General features: G+C 50.3%; 2 protein-coding genes across 2 annotated transcripts in view; one reads left to right on the top strand and one right to left on the bottom strand.

The window, feature by feature from the left end:
• The window catches only part of LOC132586353 (cytochrome P450 2G1-like), a 520878-nt gene that overhangs the window by 20935 nt on the left and 479072 nt on the right, over window positions 1–20871 (top strand). The window lies entirely within an intron of this gene.
• The window catches only part of LOC132586352 (cytochrome P450 2G1-like), a 33021-nt gene continuing 14650 nt past the window's right edge, over window positions 2501–20871 (bottom strand). The window contains exons 5-9 of the mRNA XM_060258387.1: window positions 20351–20527; window positions 18000–18141; window positions 13210–13397; window positions 7708–7849; window positions 2501–2698 (exon numbers count right to left, since the gene is read on the bottom strand). Coding sequence (XP_060114370.1) covers window positions 2517–2698; window positions 7708–7849; window positions 13210–13397; window positions 18000–18141; window positions 20351–20527 — 831 coding nt within the window. The 3' untranslated portion in view covers window positions 2501–2516. The remainder of the gene's footprint in view (window positions 2699–7707; window positions 7850–13209; window positions 13398–17999; window positions 18142–20350; window positions 20528–20871) is intronic.

Here is a 20871-nt window from a genome sequence, read left to right on the forward strand (position 1 = left end):
AATGATTAAACTAGAATGATTAAAGGGCTGGAATACTTTCCCTATGAAGAAAGGTTAAAAAGCTTGGGGCTCTTGAGCTTGGAGAAACGTCGACTGCGGGGTGACATGAAAGAGGTTGACAAGATTATGCATGGGATGGAGAAAGCAGAGAAAGAAGTCCTTTTCTCCCTTTCTCACAATACAAGAACTCGTGGGCATTCCATGAAATCCTGCACAATGCAGGAAATTCACAAATCCCTCCCCCTAAATTCATAGGATCCTCACTGCCGTCAGATGGCCATCAAGCCTCTGTTGAAAAACCTCCAAGGAAGGAGAGCCCACCACCTCCTGAAGAATCCTAGAGTTGGAAGGGACCTCCAGGGTCATCTAGTCCAACCCCCTGCACAAGGCAGGAAACTCACAAACACCTCCCCCTAAATTCACAGGATCCTCATTGCCTTCAGATGGCCATCCAGCCTCTCTTTAAAAACCTCCAAGGAAGGAGAGCCCACCACCTCCCAAGGAGGAAGCCTGTTCCACTGAGGAAGCGCTCTAATGGTCAGGAATCATAGAGTTGGAAGGGACCACATGGGCCATCTTGTCCAACCCCCTGCACAATGCAGGAAACTCACAAACACCTCCTCCTAAATTCACAGGATTTTCATTGCTGTCAGATGGCCATCCAGCCTCTGTATAAAAACCTCCAAGGAAGGAGAGCCCAGTTAAAGCATAGAATCCTAGAGTGTTCTTTTTCTTGTTGCCTTCTGGGTGCAAAAGGCGTGTGCTTTCAGCAGTGGCTTGTGCACAGCAGAAAACCAACAGGTGAAGCTTCTGCAGGCCCAAGGGGGCAAGCAGCGTTGCCTGTTGATTTTCAGCCTGAAGACCTGGTGCTGCAAAAGGGGTGAGACTAGGCGCCCCCCCGCCCCTGCCATACTGCAGAGGCCCCCGGGAGCGCCACCTGGGCCCCGCTCCCTGGCGGGGTCGCTTGTGGGACTTTCCTGCAAGGGGCGGGGTGGAGTCCCCCAGGCGATGACGCCCAGTTGGGGTTGCAATCCCCCCCCCAACGACCACCCCTCTCCCTCCCCTGGGGTTGCCAATCTCCAGCTGGGGGCAGGGGATCCCCCTGGAGGCCCTCCCCCTGCTTCAGGGTCACCAGAAAGTGTGGGGAGGGGAGGGAAATGTCTGCTGGGAACTCCATTATGCACTGGGGAGACCGAATCCCATAGGGCATGTTGGAGAATTGATCTGGGGCTCTGGGGAGGGCTGTTTTTGGAGGTGGAGGCACCAGATTTGCAGCATAGCATCCAGTGCCTCTCCCTACAATACCCTCCAAGTTCCAAAAGGATTGGAACTGGGGGGGGTCCAATTCTACGAGCCCCCAAAGAAGGTGCCTCTATGCTTCATTCTTTCCAAATGGAGGGAAGGCATTTAAAAGGTGTGCGGTCCCTTTCAGTGTGCTGGCCAGAACTTCCTTTGGAGTTCAACAATGCTTTTCACAGCCTTTATTGGCTCCACCCCCAAAGTCTCCTGGCTCCACCCCCAAAGTCCCCAGATATTTCTTGAATTGGACTTGGCAACCCTCCCCTCCCCCACCGCCTGCATGTGGCTGGAGGGGCCTTTAAACAGGAGGGGAGGGGAGGGGAGGGGGAGGGCGGCCCACCCAGAAGTTGGGCATTGCAGGGGAGGGCGGGGCGCTGGGTCCTCCCTTCCAGCACTTTGGGCAAGGGCTCTGGAATCAGGCCCCACTGAGGCTCCTCCCCTCCCCAAACTGCCCCACCCATCTCTTGCCCCTCCTCCAGCTTTGAGGGAAGGCTGTAATCAGGACCCCTCCAAAGAGATGAACGCCGGCTGGGTCGTGCCCCGTGCAGAGGCTGGAGTTTACTGGAGCAGACAACAGTAGAACAAATGATAGTTAATTTATTTTACTAATTAATTTTTTAAAACATTGGCACACAGCCTTTCATCGTGGTTGGAGGCAGCTTTACACAAGGCACCTCAGGACAACATGGGTTGGGTACAGGGTCTTCTACCCTAGAGATATCTGTATTGCCTCAAAATTGTGGGCGCACCCCAAATATATGCCCCACTAACTGCATTCTACTAGTCCAGCGTTTCCCATTTGCTGGGCCGCGACCCGGCACCGGGTCACAGACGTCTCAATACTAGGTTGCGAGGCGGGGAGATGGCAAAGGCAGCCCCCCGGCCACCCCTCCCCATTTAAACACCCCAGCGGGGGGGGGGAGGCAGATTGCCTGCCTATACTGTCTTCCTGCGAGGTGGGGAGGCAGCAAAGGCAGCCTGGAGGGGTGGTTAAATGGGGGGGGGAGGCAAATTTTAGTGGGCCATGAAGGAGAAGTGTAAAAATAACCAGGCCACGGAGGTGGGGGGAAGTTTGGGAAACCCTGTACTAGTCGATTCAGCCCCTGCATCTTTGACAGTTGTCACTTCTCTCCCTGCCACGTTCAGCATCTCCCAGGTCCACCAGCCGTTCCAGAACTTTCTTGCCCCCTCTCAGCCCCTCCTTGCCCGCTCTGTCCTCAGCGTGGAAGGGCACAGAGCTGGTAGGTGGGTGGGATGTTTGCGAACCCACTCAGGGGTGGTGTGAGGTCAAGGTCTTGGGGGTCGACAGGAGACCTGAGGGTGAAATTCTGCAGCAGAGCTGTCAAGAAGATGAAGAGCTCCATGCGGGCCAGGTTGGCCCCGACACAGATCCGTTTGCCTGCGGACAGAGGAAGAAGGAAGCAGCCATGGTCAAAACAGCAGGGGCCCCCTCCCAATCCTGCATTTGGGGGTGCAGCGTGAATTGGGCAGAGCGGGGAGGACCCTGCTGCCCAAAGACATCTGGCTAGGCAGAGCTGAAGGATCATGGCCATGTTCTCTTTGGAAGGGTCTGGCAATTTCTAGGGTGAAGGAAGGCCTATATGGCAGAGGTGACCAGCGGTAGCTCTCCAGATGTTTTTTGCCTACAACTCCCATCAGCCCCAGCCAGCATGGCCAATGGCTGGGGCTGATGGGAGTTGTAGGCAAAAAACATCTGGAGAGCTACCGTTGGCCACCCCTGCTATATGGCATTACATGTTGCTTGATTTCCCTCCCCTCCAAACCCCGCCTCCCCAAGCTCCACCCCCAATCTTCAGTATTTCCAGAACTGGTCCCCCTCCCCACTTGCAGCTGCCCCCCAAGCTGGGGGTGGGGTGGCTACCAGCATAGACAGCTTCAAGAGGGGATGGATCAACATGTGGAGCAGAGGTCCATCAGTGGCTATGAGCCACAGCATATTGTTGGGACTCTCAGTCTGGGACAGGGATGCTCTGTATTCTTGGTGCTTGTGGGGGCACAATGGGAGGGCTTCTAGTGTCCTGACCCCACTGATGGACCTCCTGATGGCACCTGGGTTTTTGGCCACTGTGTGACACAGAGTGTTGGACTGGAGGGGCCACTGGCTGATCCAGCAGGGCTTCTTATTTTCTTCTGTCTGAGGCAGTGATGCTCTGTATATTTGGTGCTTGGGGGGGCACAGTGGGAGAGCTTCTAGTGTCCTGGCCCCACTGATGGTCCTCCTGATGGCACCCAGTTTCTTAGGTCACTGTGTGACACAGAGTGTTGGACTGGATGGGCCACTGGCCTGATCCAACATGGCTTCTCTTAAGTTCTTATGTCTGGGGCAAGTGATGCTCTGTATTCTTGGTGCTTGGGGGGGGGGGCACAGTGGGAGGGCTTCTAGTATCCTGGCCCCACTGGTGGACCTTCTGATGGCAGCTGGGTTTTTTGGCCACTGTGTGACACAGAGTGTTGGACTGGAGGGGCCATTGGCCTGATCCAACAGGGCTTCCCTTATGTTCTTATGTGACACAGAGTGTTGGACTGGATGGGCCACTGGCCTGATCCAACAGGGCTTCTCTTATGTGACACAGAGTGTTGGACTGGATGGCCACTGGCCTGATCCAACAGGGCTTCTCTTATGTTCTTCTGCGACACAGAGTGTTGGACTGGATGGGCCATTGGCCTGATCCAACAGGGCTTCTCTTATGTTCTTATGTGACACAGAGTGTTGGACTGGATGGGCAATTGGCCTGATCCAACATGGCTTCTCTTATGTTCTTCTGCGACACAGAGTGTTGGACTGGATGGGCCATTGGCCTGATCCAACATGGCTTCTCTTATGTTCTTATGTGACACAGAGTGTTGGACTGGAGGGGCCACTGGCCTGATCCAACAGGACTTCTCTTCTGTTCTTCTGCGACACAGAGTGTTGGACTGGATGGGCCACTGGCCTGATCCAACAGGGCTTCTCTTATGTTCTTATGTGACACAGAGTGTTGGACTGGATGGGCCATTGGCCTGATCCAACAGGGCTTCTCTTATGTTCTTATGCGACACAGAGTGTTGGACTGGAGGGGCCATTGGCCTGATCCAACATGGCTTCTCTTCTGTTCTTCTGTGACACAGAGTGTTGGACTGGAGGGGCCATTGGCCTGATCCAACATGGCTTCTCTTATGTTCTTCTGTGACACAGAGTTTTGGACTGGATGGGCCATTGGCGTGATCCAACAGGGCTTCTCTTATGTTCTTCTGTGACACAGAGTGTTGGACTGGATGGGCCACTGGCCTGATCCAACATGGCTTCTCTTAAGTTCTTATGTCTGGGGCAAGTGATGCTCTGTATTCTTGGTGCTTGGGGGGGGCACAGTGGGAGGGCTTCTAGTGTCCTGGCCCCACTGGTGGACCTTCTGATGGCAGCTGGGTTTTTTGGCCACTGTGTGACACAGAGTGTTGGACTGGAGGGGCCATTGGCCTGATCCAACAGGGCTTCCCTTATGTTCTTATGTGACACAGAGTGTTGGACTGGGTGGGCCATTGGCCTGATCCAACATGGCTTCTCTTATGTTCTTCTGCGACACAGAGTGTTGGACTGGATGGGCCACTGGCCTGATCCAACATGGCTTCTCTTAAGTTCTTATGTCTGGGGCAAGTGATGCTCTGTATTCTTGGTGCTTGGGGGGGGGGGCACAGTGGGAGGGCTTCTAGTGTCCTGGCCCCACTGGTGGACCTTCTGATGGCAGCTGGGTTTTTTGGCCACTGTGTGACACAGAGTGTTGGACTGGAGGGGCCATTGGCCTGATCCAACAGGGCTTCCCTTATGTTCTTATGTGACACAGAGTGTTGGACTGGATGGCCACTGGCCTGATCCAACAGGGCTTCTCTTATGTTCTTCTGCGACACAGAGTGTTGGACTGGATGGGCCATTGGCCTGATCCAACAGGGCTTCTCTTATGTTCTTATGTGACACAGAGTGTTGGACTGGATGGGCAATTGGCCTGATCCAACATGGCTTCTCTTATGTTCTTCTGCGACACAGAGTGTTGGACTGGATGGGCCATTGGCCTGATCCAACATGGCTTCTCTTCTGTTCTTCTGTGACACAGAGTGTTGGACTGGATGGGCCACTGGCCTGATCCAACAGGGCTTCTCTTCTGCGACACAGAGTGTTGGACTGGATGGGCCACTGGCCTGATCCAACATGGCTTCTCTTCTGTTCTTATGTGACCCAGAGTGTTGGACTGGATGGGCCATTGGCCTGATCCAACATGGCTTCTCTTATGTTCTTCTGCGACACAGAGTGTTGGACTGGATGGGCCATTGGCCTGATCCAACAGGGCTTCTCTTATGTTCTTATGTGACACAGAGTGTTGGACTGGAGGGGCCATTGGCCTGATCCAACATGGCTTCTCTTATGTTCTTCTGCGACACAGAGTGTTGGACTGGATGGGCCACTGGCCTGATCCAACATGGCTTCTCTTCTGCGACACAGAGTGTTGGACTGGATGGGCCACTGGCCTGATCCAACATGGCTTCTCTTCTGTTCTTATGTGACACAGAGTGTTGGACTGGATGGGCCATTGGCCTGATCCAACATGGCTTCTCTTATGTTCTTCTGCGACACAGAGTGTTGGACTGGAGGGGCCATTGGCCTGATCCAACATGGCTTCTCTTCTGTTCTTCTGTGACACAGAGTGTTGGACTGGAGGGGCCATTGGCCTGATCCAACATGGCTTCTCTTATGTTCCTCTGTGACACAGAGTTTTGGACTGGATGGGCCATTGGCCTGATCCAACATGGCTTCTCTTATGTTCTTCTGTGACACAGAGTGTTGGACTGGATGGGCCACTGGCCTGATCCAACAGGGCTTCTCTTATGTTCTTAAGGTGGGGTCCCCGCCACAGTAGAGACTCTTCTTCATGGTCATTTCAGTGGGGAGGTGGTGGGGGAATCGTCCACCTGGGAAACCCGCTCTGAAACCCAGAGCGTCTTGTGGGGGCAGAGGTGGGCAGAGTTTGCAGCACCCGTCACACCTGTTCTTACATTTAGAACTGTCCCTGTTCTAAAGACAACTTCTTGCTGCTTAAGCAGAAATGTCACAATTTTGAAAAGCCTGATTTTTTTCCCTTTAATCTTAAGGGTGACTCCATGTTCCCACCAGGGCAGGGCACCCCCTGGCACCACCCTGGACACAGCCTGGCAGAGGCCTCATGCCTTTGAACATATGAACATATGAAGCTGCCTTATACTGAATCAGACCCTTGGTCCATCAAAATCAGTATTGTCTACTCAGACTGGCAGAGGCTCTCCTAGGTCTCAAGCGGAGGTTTTTCACACCTATTTGCCTGGACCCTTTTTTAGTTGGAGATGCCTTTGCAGCAGCAGCTGTCTAGGCTGAAAACCAACAGGTCATGCTGTCCCCGTCACACTGGTAGAAGCTTCACCAGTTGGTCTGCTGCTGCGCACAAGCCGCTGAAGGCACACATTTCCACCGAGACTTTGAAATGTATTCTCTTTCTTTTGTCATCCCTTCAAGTGGCCACGAGAGGGCAGCAAGATCTTCTGCAAGGGCCAGGCCAGGGGCTCACAGCCAGCGCTCCGTCCAGACCCAGGAGAAAAGAGCAGGAGTCCCGTAGCATCTTAAAGACTAACCAATTTGTCTTGAAAGTGCTCCTGGATTCTTGCTCTTCTCTGCTGCTACAGAAACAGCTACCCATCTTCGTTTCACTCCAGACCCAGGCAGGGAGTCAGGGGCTGGGGAGAAAAGGTACCCGTTGTCCACATATCACAGGAGAAACTCTGAGTAGTCATGTGGCGTTTCTAGCCCACTGGAGTAATTTCACTGAGCCATTAAGAACCATTAAGAACATAAGAGAAGCTCTGTTGGATCAGGCCACTGGCCCCTCCAGCCCAACACTCTGTGTCACAGAAGAACAAGAGAAGCCATGTTGGATCCAACACTCTGTGTCACACAGTGGCCAATATATGTATATGTGGCTAATAGCCACTGATGGACCCCTGCTCCATATTTTTATCTAACCCCCTCTTGAAGGTGGCTATGCTTGTGGCCGCCACCACCTCCTGTGGCAGTGAATTCCACGTGTGAATCACCCTTTGGGTGAAGAAGGACTTCCTTTTATCCGTTTTGACCTGACTGCTCAGCAATTTCATTGGAGAGGAGTTTGCAGCACCGGTCACACCTGTTCTTACATTTAGAACTGTCCCTGTTCTAAAGACAACTTCTTGCTGCTTAAGCAGAAATGTCACAATTTTGAAAAGCCTGATTTTTCCCCTTTAATCTTAAGGGTGACTCATGTTCCCACCTGGGCAGGGCACCCCCTGGCACCACCCTGGACACAGCCTGGCAGAGATTTGTAGGGATTCCCTCCCTGTGCCAGTTTGGGGTACCTGCAGAGAAGGGCATGAAGGCATCGTTCTTCTTGAAGCGTCCTTCTTCGTCCAAGAAATGACCCGGGTTGAATTTCTCTGGCTCAGGGAAGCTACCGGGGTCCTTCAGCACAGAGGTCAGCAAGGGGAAGACGTTTGTTCCCTGCACATTGGGGAGGTGGGGGGAGAAGGGCGCACAGAGATTGTCAGAACATGCAGGCCTACCCAAGTATGGCTCGTCAGAATTAAGCCAGAGGGCTCCATCTAGCAGTTTTGCATTGGCACTGAAAACCCTGCGGAGGCCCCTAGGCAGCAAAAATCTCAGGAGGCCCCTCGCAGATTATCTCAGAGTTGGAGCAGCTGCCCCACCACCTGTGGCCCCTGCAGGCCCCTTCTCCAAAGCCCCTTTGACAAAGCTGCGGGGGAGAGGCAGAAAGAGGCAAACTTGGCGAGGATGCCAGCAGCAACCGCACCAGGCAAGTCAGGCAAAGAGCAGCTCAATTGCTGGCTGCACATGCAGGCTGGAAGGGCTGCAAGCAGGGGAAAACTGGGAGGGGGGAGCCGGCCTCGGGCCCCTAAAGGTATGGGGGCCCCTAGGCCAGTGCCTGCTTGGCCTAATTGTTAATCCGGCCCTGAACATGAGAGAGGTTCCCAGAGTTATGCCTGGCCCAGGGTGGAGAAATGGGATGGAGAGAAAGTGTCTTCCTCTTCCCATCGTACGAGGGGCACACCCAGTGAAGCTGAAAAGTTAACAGATGCAGCAGGATGGACCCAAAGAAGCACTTCTTCCTGCAGCAAGCCTTGAAATGGTGGGTTTGCTGCCAGGGGATGAAGTTAACAGCCACCAGCCCAGAAAGGGGATGAGACAGAGACATGGAGGAGGGGTCCGTTTGTGGCTACTAGCCGTGATGGCTAAAGAGAACTTCCACATCCAGAAGCAGTCATCCTCTGAATGCCGGCAGCGGGGACAGCACAGGAAGGTTCCTTCAACCTGTTCCTGGGCCCTGCAGGGCACTTGGTTGGGCCCGTCTGAGAGAAAAAGTGAGAGGAGAGGTGCTGTAGGGAACCACAAAAGGAACTGAGTACCAGAGGCAGTGCAAGAGGGGGGGAGGCAGATATACAAGCAGTCCAGTGCAATTAGTCAAAATAGTCCCTCGATCCAGTGCACAATACTGTGAAGTGTAGCAATTGATTAGGTTGCCAATCCCCAGTTGGGGGCAGGGGATCCCCCGGTTTGGAGGCCCTCCCCCTGCTTCAGGGTCACCAGAAAGCGGTGGGGAGGGGAATGTCTGCTGGGAACTCTTATTATTCCCTATGGAATAACAGCCAGTTTGGAGAGCCAGTTTGGTGTAGTGGTTAAGTGTACAGACTCTTATCTGGGAGAACCGGGTTTGATTCCCCACTCCTCCACTTGCACCTGCTAGCATGGCCTTGGGTCAGCCATAGCTCTGGCAGAGGTTGTCCTTGAAAGGGCAGCTGCTGTGAGAGCCCTCTCCAGCCCCGCCCACCTCACAGGGTGTCTGTTGTGGGGGAGGAAGGTAAAGGAGATTGTGAGCCGCTCTGAGCCTCTTCCGAGTGGAGGGCGGGATATAAATCCAATATCTTCTTCTTCTTCTTCTATGGAGATTTATTCTCATAGAAAATAATGGAGAATTGATCTGCAGGTATCTGGGGCTCTGGGGAGGCTGTTTGAGGTAGAGGCACCAAATTTTCCGTATAGCATCTAGGGCCTCTCCCCAAAATACCCCCCAAGTTTCAAAACGATTGGACCAGGGGGTCCAGTTCTATGAGCCCCAAAAGAAGGTGCCCCTATCCTTCATTATTTCCTATGGAAGGCATTGAAAAGGTATGCTGTTCGTTTAAATGTGATGGTCAGAACTCCCTTTGGAGTTCAATGATGGTTGTCACAGCCTTGATCTTGGCTCCACCCCTAATGTCTCCTGGCTCCACCCCCAAAGTCCCCAGATATTTCTTAAATTGGACTTGGCAACCCTACAATTGATGGTCAGCTGGAGCATGAAGATGCCATTTTGATATTTTCTTCAGAACCATTTATATTCCAGTTCCATTGAAGAATGGCCTTGAACAGTTTGCCTCTATAAAGGGCAAAAGTCAAAACATCTTCATGTATCTAGGCGGAAAAAATGACACCAATTGAATCAGTCTTAGAAAGAAAAAGAGGATATTTAAGTAATGTACCTGTGATGTATACAATATAAACCAATTAGCAGGAACAAGGAGCAAAGAAAAGAAGGAAGGATGCAAGAAAAAGAAGTTAAAGCTCTTTAACTTAGAATTCTCAAAAACACCTGTGATCAGTGTTGGCTCTAAGCTGAGTTAGCGTAAGCTAGCTCACAGCTTTTTAGCCGTCAGCTCACATATTTTTGTCTTAGCTCAGGAAGGATGACCCCGGAGCACAGTAATTTATGCAGGAGCTCACAACTTTAATGCAGTAGCTCACAAAGAATTTTTTTGCTCACAAGACTCTGCAGCTTAGAGGGAACATTGATCCAATTTCTCCTATACAATTCTTTCATGTTCTGACAAGGAGGCCAAGATAAATGAGAATTGCCCAGGCAGTTCAGATCAAAAGATTCCCACCTCCCCTCAGAGAAAATATTTTCACTATAAGCCACTTCTCAAAATGCTTATCTGCTCACATTGTTCATGTTTTCATATGTCAGTGTAATCTCTAGTACATGGGAGCAACCAAACAGACTCGTCTGAACATTGTAGTAAAATTAGGAATCTCAGTTTTGATGCTCCTTCGGTGAAATATTTTGTTGATCGACATCATCAACCCAATTATTTTAAATGTTTAGTTACTGAGCAGATTCAATCTAAGCCTTATCTGTCTCATAATATTGATTTAACAGTGGACTTAACAGAGATATCGGCTTCTTTACTACACATGCTAAGTCACTCACTTAGAAATCAAACTTTGTTTGTCTTGGAGATTACACTGGACTCAAACTTAGCTCTCACATCTGTTATTAACTCCTTTGTTATCTGTATAGCAATTTACTACTATTTACATCTTTTACCTAATGTTTTATTCCAATCTTAGCTGTATTTATAGCTCAGCCTCTTATAGCATCTTGACTCTAATTAGCTCTTCATGGAAACTAACACCCCTCCTCCCACTTACTCCATGCTTAAGACTCACAAAATGTTATGTAACAACAGAATCTCAGTTTACTGCTCTTAACAATTAAGAATGTAATTGAGTATGTAATATAATTTGGAATGGAAGATTTAAATGTAATCCAGGGACAAGAAAAGCACTCTATGCAGCCAGTGCCTCTCTTGAAAGAAAAAGATGTTATAAAGTTTCACTCTTTGGAGATGGATGGAATCCAATGATGTATTCCTGTCCCAGGGTAATATCCTGAGATATTCAGGACTCAGATTCAGCAGGAGCTCACAGGAGTGCAGCGGAACCTTTCTGAGGGCTCCCCCATCCTCCTCCCCACATACCTACCTTGTCCATTGAACAGCAGGTGCAGCTGCATAACAATCCCTGGATTAGGAGAGCGGGCAGCCAGCCAGCCACCAGGGGCTTTGCCACACCCCCAGCAGTCCTCATTCACCCCTGGAGAAGCCCACACCACCCTTTCTCCACTTCTTATGGGATTTTGGGTGGTGGGTGGCTTGCTGGCCTTTTGACTGGGGTGGGGGGCAGGAGAACCACAGGTGAGCAAGGCCTGCTTTGGCTGGCTGGGTCTCTAGCCAGCCCAAGCAGGCCTCACTCACCTGGGGGTCTCCTTTCTTGCATTGGGTTGCTTTTGGCTGAGGGAGGGGGGTGGCATATGCTAATGAATTATACTAATGAGCTCTGCCCCCTATTTTTCTACAAAACGACCCTGGAGATATATATTACCTATGAAATTCCCCCCCCCCCTTAGTTGAACCCAAATAGATGATAACCGTAAACCCAGCTTGTTATTCTTTTCATCTGTTCAAAAAAAATGTTCACCATTTGGCCAGTTAATTTAATGTAGGTACCACTTCCATGCATACCACCACTTTTCCTAATTCCATTTAATTGTCCATTGAAGTGTGCTTGCAGACGAAAGTTCACACCTTGAATAAAACTTTATTGGCCTTAAAGGTTCCGCTTTACTCACACTTTACAACTTTGGACTATAACTTTGATAAGTTCTTATTTCAGTTAGAGGCCTTTAGGATTGTGACATTTTGAAACATTCTCTCCTAAGTGCAGAGTTATTGATCGTTTGAATTTGACTGCCTTTGTATTTTTCTTTTTGATTTCTGCCTGGTAAAGAGCTCAGTCATCATGACATGGCAATTCTACGTTTGCTGTCCTTTTAAAATGTTGCTCCTCGGCTCACAAATAAGCGGTGCTGATACAATCCTGATGTACCTTGGCCTCTCTCTTATCAGAGCTGCACAGGAAAAATGATTGGAACCAAGCCTTGAATTCAGCAGGAGCTCAAAGGAGCACAGCTCCTGAACCTTTCTGAGGATTTCCCCTCCTCCTCCCCACCTTGTCCACTGAATAGTAGGTGCAGCTGCATAACAATCACTGCACGAGCTCCACCACCTATTTTTCTACAAAACAACCCCTGATTGGAACTGTATATGAGAAACTGGACCACAGGTATTTTTAGAATTCTGTGAACTCTCTGACTACTTTTTCTTGCATCCTTCTTTTGTTCTTCTTACTTTTGTTTCTACTAATTGGTTTGTACTTTACATGTTGCAGATATATGATATAAACACCCCCCTTTGTTTTCTACAGTTGGCTAATATGAACAGTAAGAGTCATTTTTTCTGCTTTCAATAAGTCCACAGTTGCCGTATCATACACAAAGATGTATTGACTCTTGTCTTTTATAGATAGTCTGTTCTCCAATGGGGCTGGAACAAAAGCGGTTGTGAAGGCAGAATTGCCCATGTCCCTCGGGCTGGCTGGCAAGGATGGGAGCCACACTTACTGGGAGGGGGAAAAAACAATGGAAACTAATGTGACGTGCCTACATGACCTGAAAGTTACGTAGGCACATGAGGGGGTGATGCTCTGGTTTTGGGGCAAAACTCTATGGTAGAATTCGCATCTCCTCCCCCATCCCCAGTGTGCCTACATCACTTCTGGGTCGTATAGGCACTTCCAGGTCACGTAGGCACACATAATTTCTGGGGTTCCTCCCTTTTGTGGTGGGTAATTCCCCCCACTGGGCAGCTGGTAGAGGGAGATCTTTGCCCCACAGGGGGGGGGGGGAGGGATCATCTGGCATCCCTAACTGAAGAAGTTATCCAAACAGCATCTTAATAAGTTGGCAGACGATCAATTGTTATACTTCATATAACCATGCTGTCATGGGTGATGACACGAGCACTGTATATTGTGACTGTTCTAATTGCACTGTATGGTTTGCACTGCATATCTTAACATCTGGTTTTTACATAGCTGAGTCTGAGACAGGATGCTGGACTAGGCGGACCTCTTTGGACCTTCCAGTAATGAGAAACCAAGAGCCTTCCCCAGCCAGGCCGCCTTACCTCGGGCAAAGTGTACCCCCTGAACTGCATTGTCTTGGTCAGGGCGTGAGGGAGGTTCATAGGGATGACATCGCTAAACCGCTGGATCTCGTGGATCACGGCATCTGTGTACGGCATCTGGGCCCGACTCTCCACAGCTGGCAGGCGGTTCTTCCCAATCACGGCATCAATTTCTTGGAACACTTTGGCTGTAGAGACAACCGGAAGACGGAGTTGAATACATCTATCCTGGGGGTGGGGAAAATGTGGTGGGGCAGTATTGGTCCATTTTGCATTCTGGTGGTCCAAATGAGTCTGTGTGCTGCCTGTTGGCTGAAATCATGGCTGAGCAGCCTGTTCACCTTACAGATAAAATATGTGGCAATCAATATGGATGTCCATATTGGTGCAAGTTCAGAGTTTGGAGGTTAGAATAAATCCTTTCCCCTAAAGTGGTGCTCCGACTATTCCTCCTTTTAAATCGCAGTGACTGGTTGGCGAACGTTTCCTCTACGGGTGGGGTGCTTGAACCCTTTTGGAAAATGCTCAAGGCTTGTGGAAGGGAAGGGATTCCATACATGGGACATGATGAGGAATGTGCTCTATAGTCAATGGGGTATTTTCTGCCCTCATCAGAAGAAAGTTGGAATCCAGTGGCACTTTTAACATCTGAAGAAGTCTGCATGCACATGAAAGCGTCTACCCAGAACTGAACATATGAAGCTGCCATACTGAATCAGACCCTGGGTCCATGAAAGTCAGTCTTGTCTACTCAGATTGGCAGCAGGTCTCCAGGGTCTCAAGTGGAGGTTTTTCACACCTATTCGCCTGGACCCTTTTGAGTTGGAGATGCCGGGGATTGAACCTGGGACCTTCTGCTTACCAAGCAGATGCTCTGCCCCTGAGCCACAGCCCCTTTCATGGCTCTCCAGGGTCTCAAGCTGAGGTTTTTCACGCCTCTTTGCCTGGACTCTTTTGAGTTGGAGATGCCGGGGATTGAACCTGGGACCTTCTGCTTACCAAGCAGATGCTCTGCGCCTGAGCCGCAGCCCCTTTCATGGCTCTCCAGGGTCTCAAGCTGAGGTTTTAGTTGGAGATGCCGGGGATTGAACCTGGGACCTCCTGCTTACCAAGCAGGTGCTCTACCACTGAGCCACAGCCCCTTTCATGGCTCTCCAGGGTCTCAAGCTGAGGTTTTTCACGCCTCTTTGCCTGGACTCTTTTGAGTTGGAGATGCCGGGTATTGAACCTGGGGCCTTCTGCTTCCCAAGCAGATGCTCTACCACTGAGCCACAGCCCCTTTCATGGCTCTCCAGGGTCTCAAGCTGAGGTTTTTCATGCCTCTTTGCCTGGACCCTTTTGAGCTGGAGATGCCGGGGACTGAACCTGGGACCTTCTGCTTACCAAGCAGATGCTCTGCCCCTGAGCCACAGCCCCTTTCATGGCTCTCCAGGGTCACAAGCTGAGGTTTTTCACGCCTCTTTGCCTGGACTCTTTTGAGTTGGAGATGCCGGGGATTGAACCTGGGACCTTCTGCTTACCAAGCAGATGCTCTGCGCCTGAGCCGCAGCCCCTTTCATGGCTCTCCAGGGTCTCAAGCTGAGGTTTTAGTTGGAGATGCCGGGGATTGAACCTGGGACCTCCTGCTTACCAAGCAGGTGCTCTACCACTGAGCCACAGCCCCTTTCATGGCTCTCCAGGGTCTCAAGCTGAGGTTTTAGTTGGAGATTCCGGGGATTGAACCTGGGACCTCCTGCTTACCAAGCAGGTGCTCTACCACTGAGCCACAGCCCCTTTCATGGCTCTCCAAGGTCTCAAGCTGAGGTTTTTCACACCTATTCGCCTGGACCCTTTTGAGTTGGAGATGCCGGGGATTGAACCTGGGACCTTCTGCTTACCAAGCAGATGCTCTGCCCCTGAGCCACAGCCCCTTTCATGGCTCTCCAGGGTCTCAAGCTGAGGTTTTTCACGCCTCTTTGCCTGGACTCTTTTGAGTTGGAGATGCCGGGGATTGAACCTGGGGCCTTCTGCTTCCCAAGCAGATGCTCTACCACTGAGCCACTGTCCCTCCCCCTAAACTTGGTTGGTCTCAAACTGGACTCAAACTTTGTTCTGTTGCTTCAGGCCAACACGGCTGCCCACCTCTGAATCTATCTGTCTTCATCAGTAATCTGTTGTCATTTGCAGATTTTGCTGACCTCACTCTTCTCATATTTATTTTATTTCTGTCCCGCCCTCCCCTAACGGTCTCGGGGCAGCTAACAACACTTAAAACAACATAGACATGAGATCAAGTGCAGAATAAACAAACTGGTGTGAGAGCCAGTTTGGTGTAGTGGTTAAGTGCATGGACTCTTATCTGAGAGAACTGGGTTTGATTCCCCACTCCTCCACTTGCACCTGCTGGAATGGCCTTGGGTCAGCCAGAGCTCTCTTATCTGGGAGAACCGGGTTTGATTCCCCACTCCTCCACTTGCACCTGCTGGAATGGCCTTGGGTCAGCCAGAGCTCTCTTATCTGGGAGAACCGGGTTTGATTCCCCACTCCTCCACTTGCACCTGCTGGAATGGCCTTGAGTCAGCCATAGCTCTGGCAGAGGTTGTCCTTGAGAGGGGCCCTCTCAGCCCCACCCACCTCACGGCGTGTCTGTTGTGGGGGGAGAAAAAAGAGATTGTAAGCCGCTCTGAGTCTCTGATTCAGAGAGATGGGCGGGGTATAAATCTGCAATTCTTCTATTCTTCTTCTTCTTAAGCAGCCATTGACAAAGTTTACATGGTGGGCGAAAATGACAGTAGTCTAAAAAAAAGGTGCAGAAAAGTCATAAACCAAATAACCAAGTTTGGATTTTTAAAAACGCAAATAAGCCCATGGTAAAAGAATTCAAAAAACTGACATGCTGGTGCCTCTCAAGCGAATTCATACTGGGTTATAGGTTGGGGCTTCCCCAGATAGCTTTGGGAATCATAGTTTATGAGGATGCTAGGAATCAGATCTCCAGCCCCTCATAGACTACAGTTCCCAGGGTTCCTTCACAGGACTCCCGACACAGCTAGGAATCAGGTTCAAATCCGCAGGGGCTGCAAATGACACATGTTTCTTGGGAGATTTTCACAAGCGCAGCCCTCAGCACTTCTTGCTTATTTCAGACATGTTATTTTATCCACATGTGAATTAGAACAAGCGTCATGAAATTGCTATTTCAAGGAATGAGTTTGGAAACTCCATATTGGCTCTTTTGTGAGGGAATGAAACATGAGTTTAACATTCAGTGAACTGAAAAAAACGTTTTGTCTAGATTTTGACGTTTCTTTCCAGCAAAGCAGGCAAAATCAAAGCAAGGGCAAAGTCCACTGAGCCGGTGGACATTTTGTTCTTCTGTGGCCTTCCTGCTGCAGGGACCAGATCATAGAGTTGGAAGGGACCTCTAGGGTAATCTAGTCCAACCCCCTGAACAATGCAGGTAGGGTTGCCAAGTCCAATTTAAGAAATATCTGGGGACTTTAGGGGTGGAACCAGGAGACATTAGGGGTGGAGCCAAGATCAAGGCTGTGACAAGCATAATTGAACTCCAAAGGGAGTTCTGGCCATCACATTTAAAGGGATGGCACACCTTTTCAATGCCTACCTTCCATAGGAAATAATGAAGAATAGGGGCACCTTCTTTTGGGGCTCATAGAATTGGACCCCCTGGTCCAACCTTTTTGAAACTTGGGGGGTAGTTTGGGGAGATGCTATACTGAAAACTTGGTGCCTCTACCTCAAAAAACAGCCCCCCCCCAGAGCCCCAGATACCCACGGATCAATTCTCCATTATTTTCTATGGGAATAAATGGCTTTAGGGAATAAAAGAGTTCCCAGCAGACATTTTCCTCCCCTCCCCCCGCTTTCTGACGACCCTGAAGCGGGGGGAGGGCCTCCAAACCAGGGGATCCCCTGCCCCCACCTGGGGATTGGCAACCCTAAATGCAGGAAACTCACAAACCCCTCCCCCTAAATTCACAGGATCTTCATTGCTGTCAGATGGCCTTCCAGCCTCTGTTTCAAAACCTCCAAGGAAGGAGAGCCCACCACCTCCCAAGGAGGAAGCCTGTTCCACTGAGGAATCGCTCTAACGGTCAGGAAGTTCTTCCTAATGTTGAGCTGGAAACTCTTTTGATTTAATTTCAACCCATTGGTTCTTGTCCTACCTTCTGGGGCCACAGAAAACAATTCCACCCCATCCTCTATAGGACAGCCCTTCAAGGACTTGAAGATGGTGATCCTATCACCTCTCAGCCGCCTCCTCTTCAGGCTAAACATCCCCAGCTCCTTCAACCTTTCCTCATAGGACTTGGTCTCTAGATGATATAACTCTGCTGACCCATTTATCTTACACCAGCTGGGGGATGTATGGAAGGAGTGGAGGCAACTAATATCACCAACTGCAGAACTGGAGTTTGTTTTTACATTGTTATATTGCTTTTAGATTGTATATTGTTTTATTATAGGTATTTGATTTTAATCTTGTATTATTAACTGTTGTTACCTGCCCAGAGCCCATTTGGGAAAGGGCGGGCTATACATTGAAGATAATAAACAAACAAATAAGATAATCATCAGATAAATGTGTCAGCTTCTTCATAATTGGCCCTCCCAGCGTTGAAGGACTGTTTGTGTGCTCTTCCAGCAGGCCACAAAGGCATGAAATTGGATCATGCCCACTCGGGGCTGATACTTTCCATTCCAGTGCAGGTTGGGCCTTACCCCCAGGGCCTCTCTAGAAAGGACCCGCCTCCCACCCCCTTCGTCTGTCCTCTTCCCCTCTCAGTTACCTTGTACCTCTGGATACTTCATCAGGATGAGGAGTCCAAACCGGAGCGTGGAGCTCACTGTCTCCGTACCCGCAACGAACAGGTTGAGGATGGTCATGACCATGGTCTTGAGGTGAAACTCACTTGACGGATTTTTGCTTTCCTTCAACAAAAAGCAGAACCACATTCTCAACAAAACCAGCTTTGTGCTTGAAGTAAAGAAGAGGCCAGGCATTCAGCAAACATGAACACACATGAACCTGCCTTACACTGAATCAGTGCAGCAAGGGCAGTCTTGCCTCCTCAGACTGGCAGCTGCTCTCCAGGGTCTCAGGCTGAGGTCTTCCCCATCACCTGTCTGATCTTTTTAAACTGGAGATGCTGCGAGGGATTGAACCGGGGACCTTCTGCATGTTAAACAGACACTCTGCCACTGAGCTATGGCCCCTCTCCATGGCTCTCCAGGGTCTCAGGCTGAGGTCTTTCCCATCACCTCCTGCCTGCTCCTTTTAGCTGGAGATGCTGGGGATTGAACCTGGGACCTTCTGCATACCAAGCAGAGGCTCTGCCATGGTCTCTTCCCAAGGACAAGCATCATTTATGTTCCTCCTCAAGCACTGTTGACACTGGAAGCATCAAATCCCCCTCCTCCTAATTTCTCTCCAAGTTTTGAAGTCCCCTCTGACCTATTCATTCCTGCATAGAGTGGGCCCTTTAGGGACTCCAGTCTCTTGTCCCAGTTGGTTTGCTTTGTAATGCCCTCATTTATATAGACCAGGGGTGGCCAAACTTGCTTAATATAAGAGCCACATAGAATAAACGTCAGAAGTTTGAAAGCTGCAAGACATGGATGTCAGATGGATGAGAGCTGGAAATAGGAAGGAAGAAGGGTGAATAAGAAAAGTGGAAAGAAAGCAACTAGAGGGGGTGAGGGAGAGAGGGGGAGGTGGAAATAAAGCAACTTTAAATGCAGCCTCCAAGCTGCCAACTGGCTTGGCTTGGCCACATGTGGCTCCCGAGCCACAGTTTGGCCACCTCTGATACAGAGTGCCATTGGGTGCTGCTACCCTCTGTTTCTATGCAGTCTCTTTTTGCCCCCTCCGTGTTAGGTACATGGTGGTCATGTTCTTGGGCAGACCCTGCAAAAGAGCCATCTCAACATGTCTGGATCCTTTCCCTGCAGGGCCTGCAAAGTGCATTGTGGGGCAGGATCCTGAAACAAGCCTGTGCCCTGATTGCTCTTTTGCCATGTATGCCTCAAATGCAAACAGGAAAAGGCTTCTCAGAGTGACAGCACTGGAGGGGGTGGAAACTGTGCTCAGGAACCCAGCTCTGAAATTAGTTTGAGAAGTTCTTCTGGCTCAACTAACTTAAGCAGGAGAGGCATGTGGAGCAAGGAATCTGGAAAAGGAAAGGAAGGCATCCCCAGAAATGGCTGATCTCATAAGAACACCAGAAGAGCCCTGCTGGATCAGACCAGTGGTTCACCTAGTCCAGCCTCCTGTCTCACACAGGGTCCCACCTGTCCCTCTGGAGGGCCAGCAACAGAGTATAGAGACTGAGGCCTTCCCCTGATGTGGCCTCCTGGGCTCTGGGATTCAGAGGTTTAGCGCCTCTGAATGTGGAGGTTCCCTTTAGTCACTAGGGCTGGTAGCCATTGATAGATTTCTCCTCCATAAATCTGTCTAATCTCCTTTTAAAGCCGTTTTTGCCTCTGGTGCAAAGTGGTAAAGCTGCAGTACTGCAGTCGGAGCCCTCTGCTCACGACCTGAGTTTGATCCTGGAGGAAGCTGGGTTCAGGTAGCCAGTTCAAGGTTGACTCAGCCTTCCATCCTTCCGAGGTCAGTCAAAGGAGTCCTCAGCTTGCTGGGGAGAAAGCGTAGATGACTGGGGAAGGCAAGGGCAAACCACCCCGTAAAAAGTCTGCCATGAAAATCTTGTGAAAGCAACGTCGCCCCAGGGTCAGAAACGACTGGTGCTTGCACAGGGCACTACCTTTACCTTTTACCTTTATGCCCATTATATCCTCTGGCAGCAATCACTCATTGAGTAAAGAAGTATTTCCTTTTCCTACTGCCCATCCCAAACCTACTGCTCATCAGCTTCAATGGATGCCCTCAAGTTCTAGCATTTTGGAAATATCTCCCCTTTGCCTGTGGCTAAAGTACCAACAACAAAGGCAGCCCCACTAAGGACAGATAGGCCTCACAAGTGTGTTTTGAGAGCTCTCAATAGATTCTTGTCTTAATCCTCACAACAGCCTTACAGGGTAGGACAGAATGATCATCCACATATATAACAATAGTCTTATATACTCTCAAGACTCTACAGTCCCGTGGTGTTGTCTCTCTCCCAGGTCAGAAGAAGGGTACCTTTTCAATTTGGATGAGGAAACAGTCGATAAAGTCCCGGGGGTTGTCGGGGTCAAGAGACGCCTTGTTCACCTGGACCCTCTCAGACACAAAATCGCAAATGTCATTGAGGTTCCGGAATAACTGCTGGTGAGAGCCAGGTAGGAACTTCATGATCCATGAAAACATCTCGTACAGCTGCAGGAAAAGATGGAAAGGTGAGATCCGTCACGTTCCACACGCTAGCCCTTTGTGTTACTCCTGAACCCCACCGTCTTCCCTACCCGATGGTGAAATCCTCTTCTCTGAGCGCAGAGGCCTAGTTTGCGTCGTGCACGGAGGATGAGCATCATTCTGCCCTCTCCTGCTGGAGGCCTTGATGTCCAGCTACATCTTCCCCACAGAGATTCCCCACCCCCTGCCCCTCACCTTCAGTCCCGCCCCCACAGTCGCTCTTGAGAGCCAATTTCAAGTGGCCAGAAACAGAACAAAATCCAAGGCCACCAGCCTCTTAGAGACCAACAACAGCTCCCAAGATATAA

This window comes from Heteronotia binoei, chromosome 17 (genome assembly GCF_032191835.1).
Source record: "Heteronotia binoei isolate CCM8104 ecotype False Entrance Well chromosome 17, APGP_CSIRO_Hbin_v1, whole genome shotgun sequence".
Lineage (NCBI taxonomy): Eukaryota > Metazoa > Chordata > Lepidosauria > Squamata > Gekkonidae > Heteronotia > Heteronotia binoei.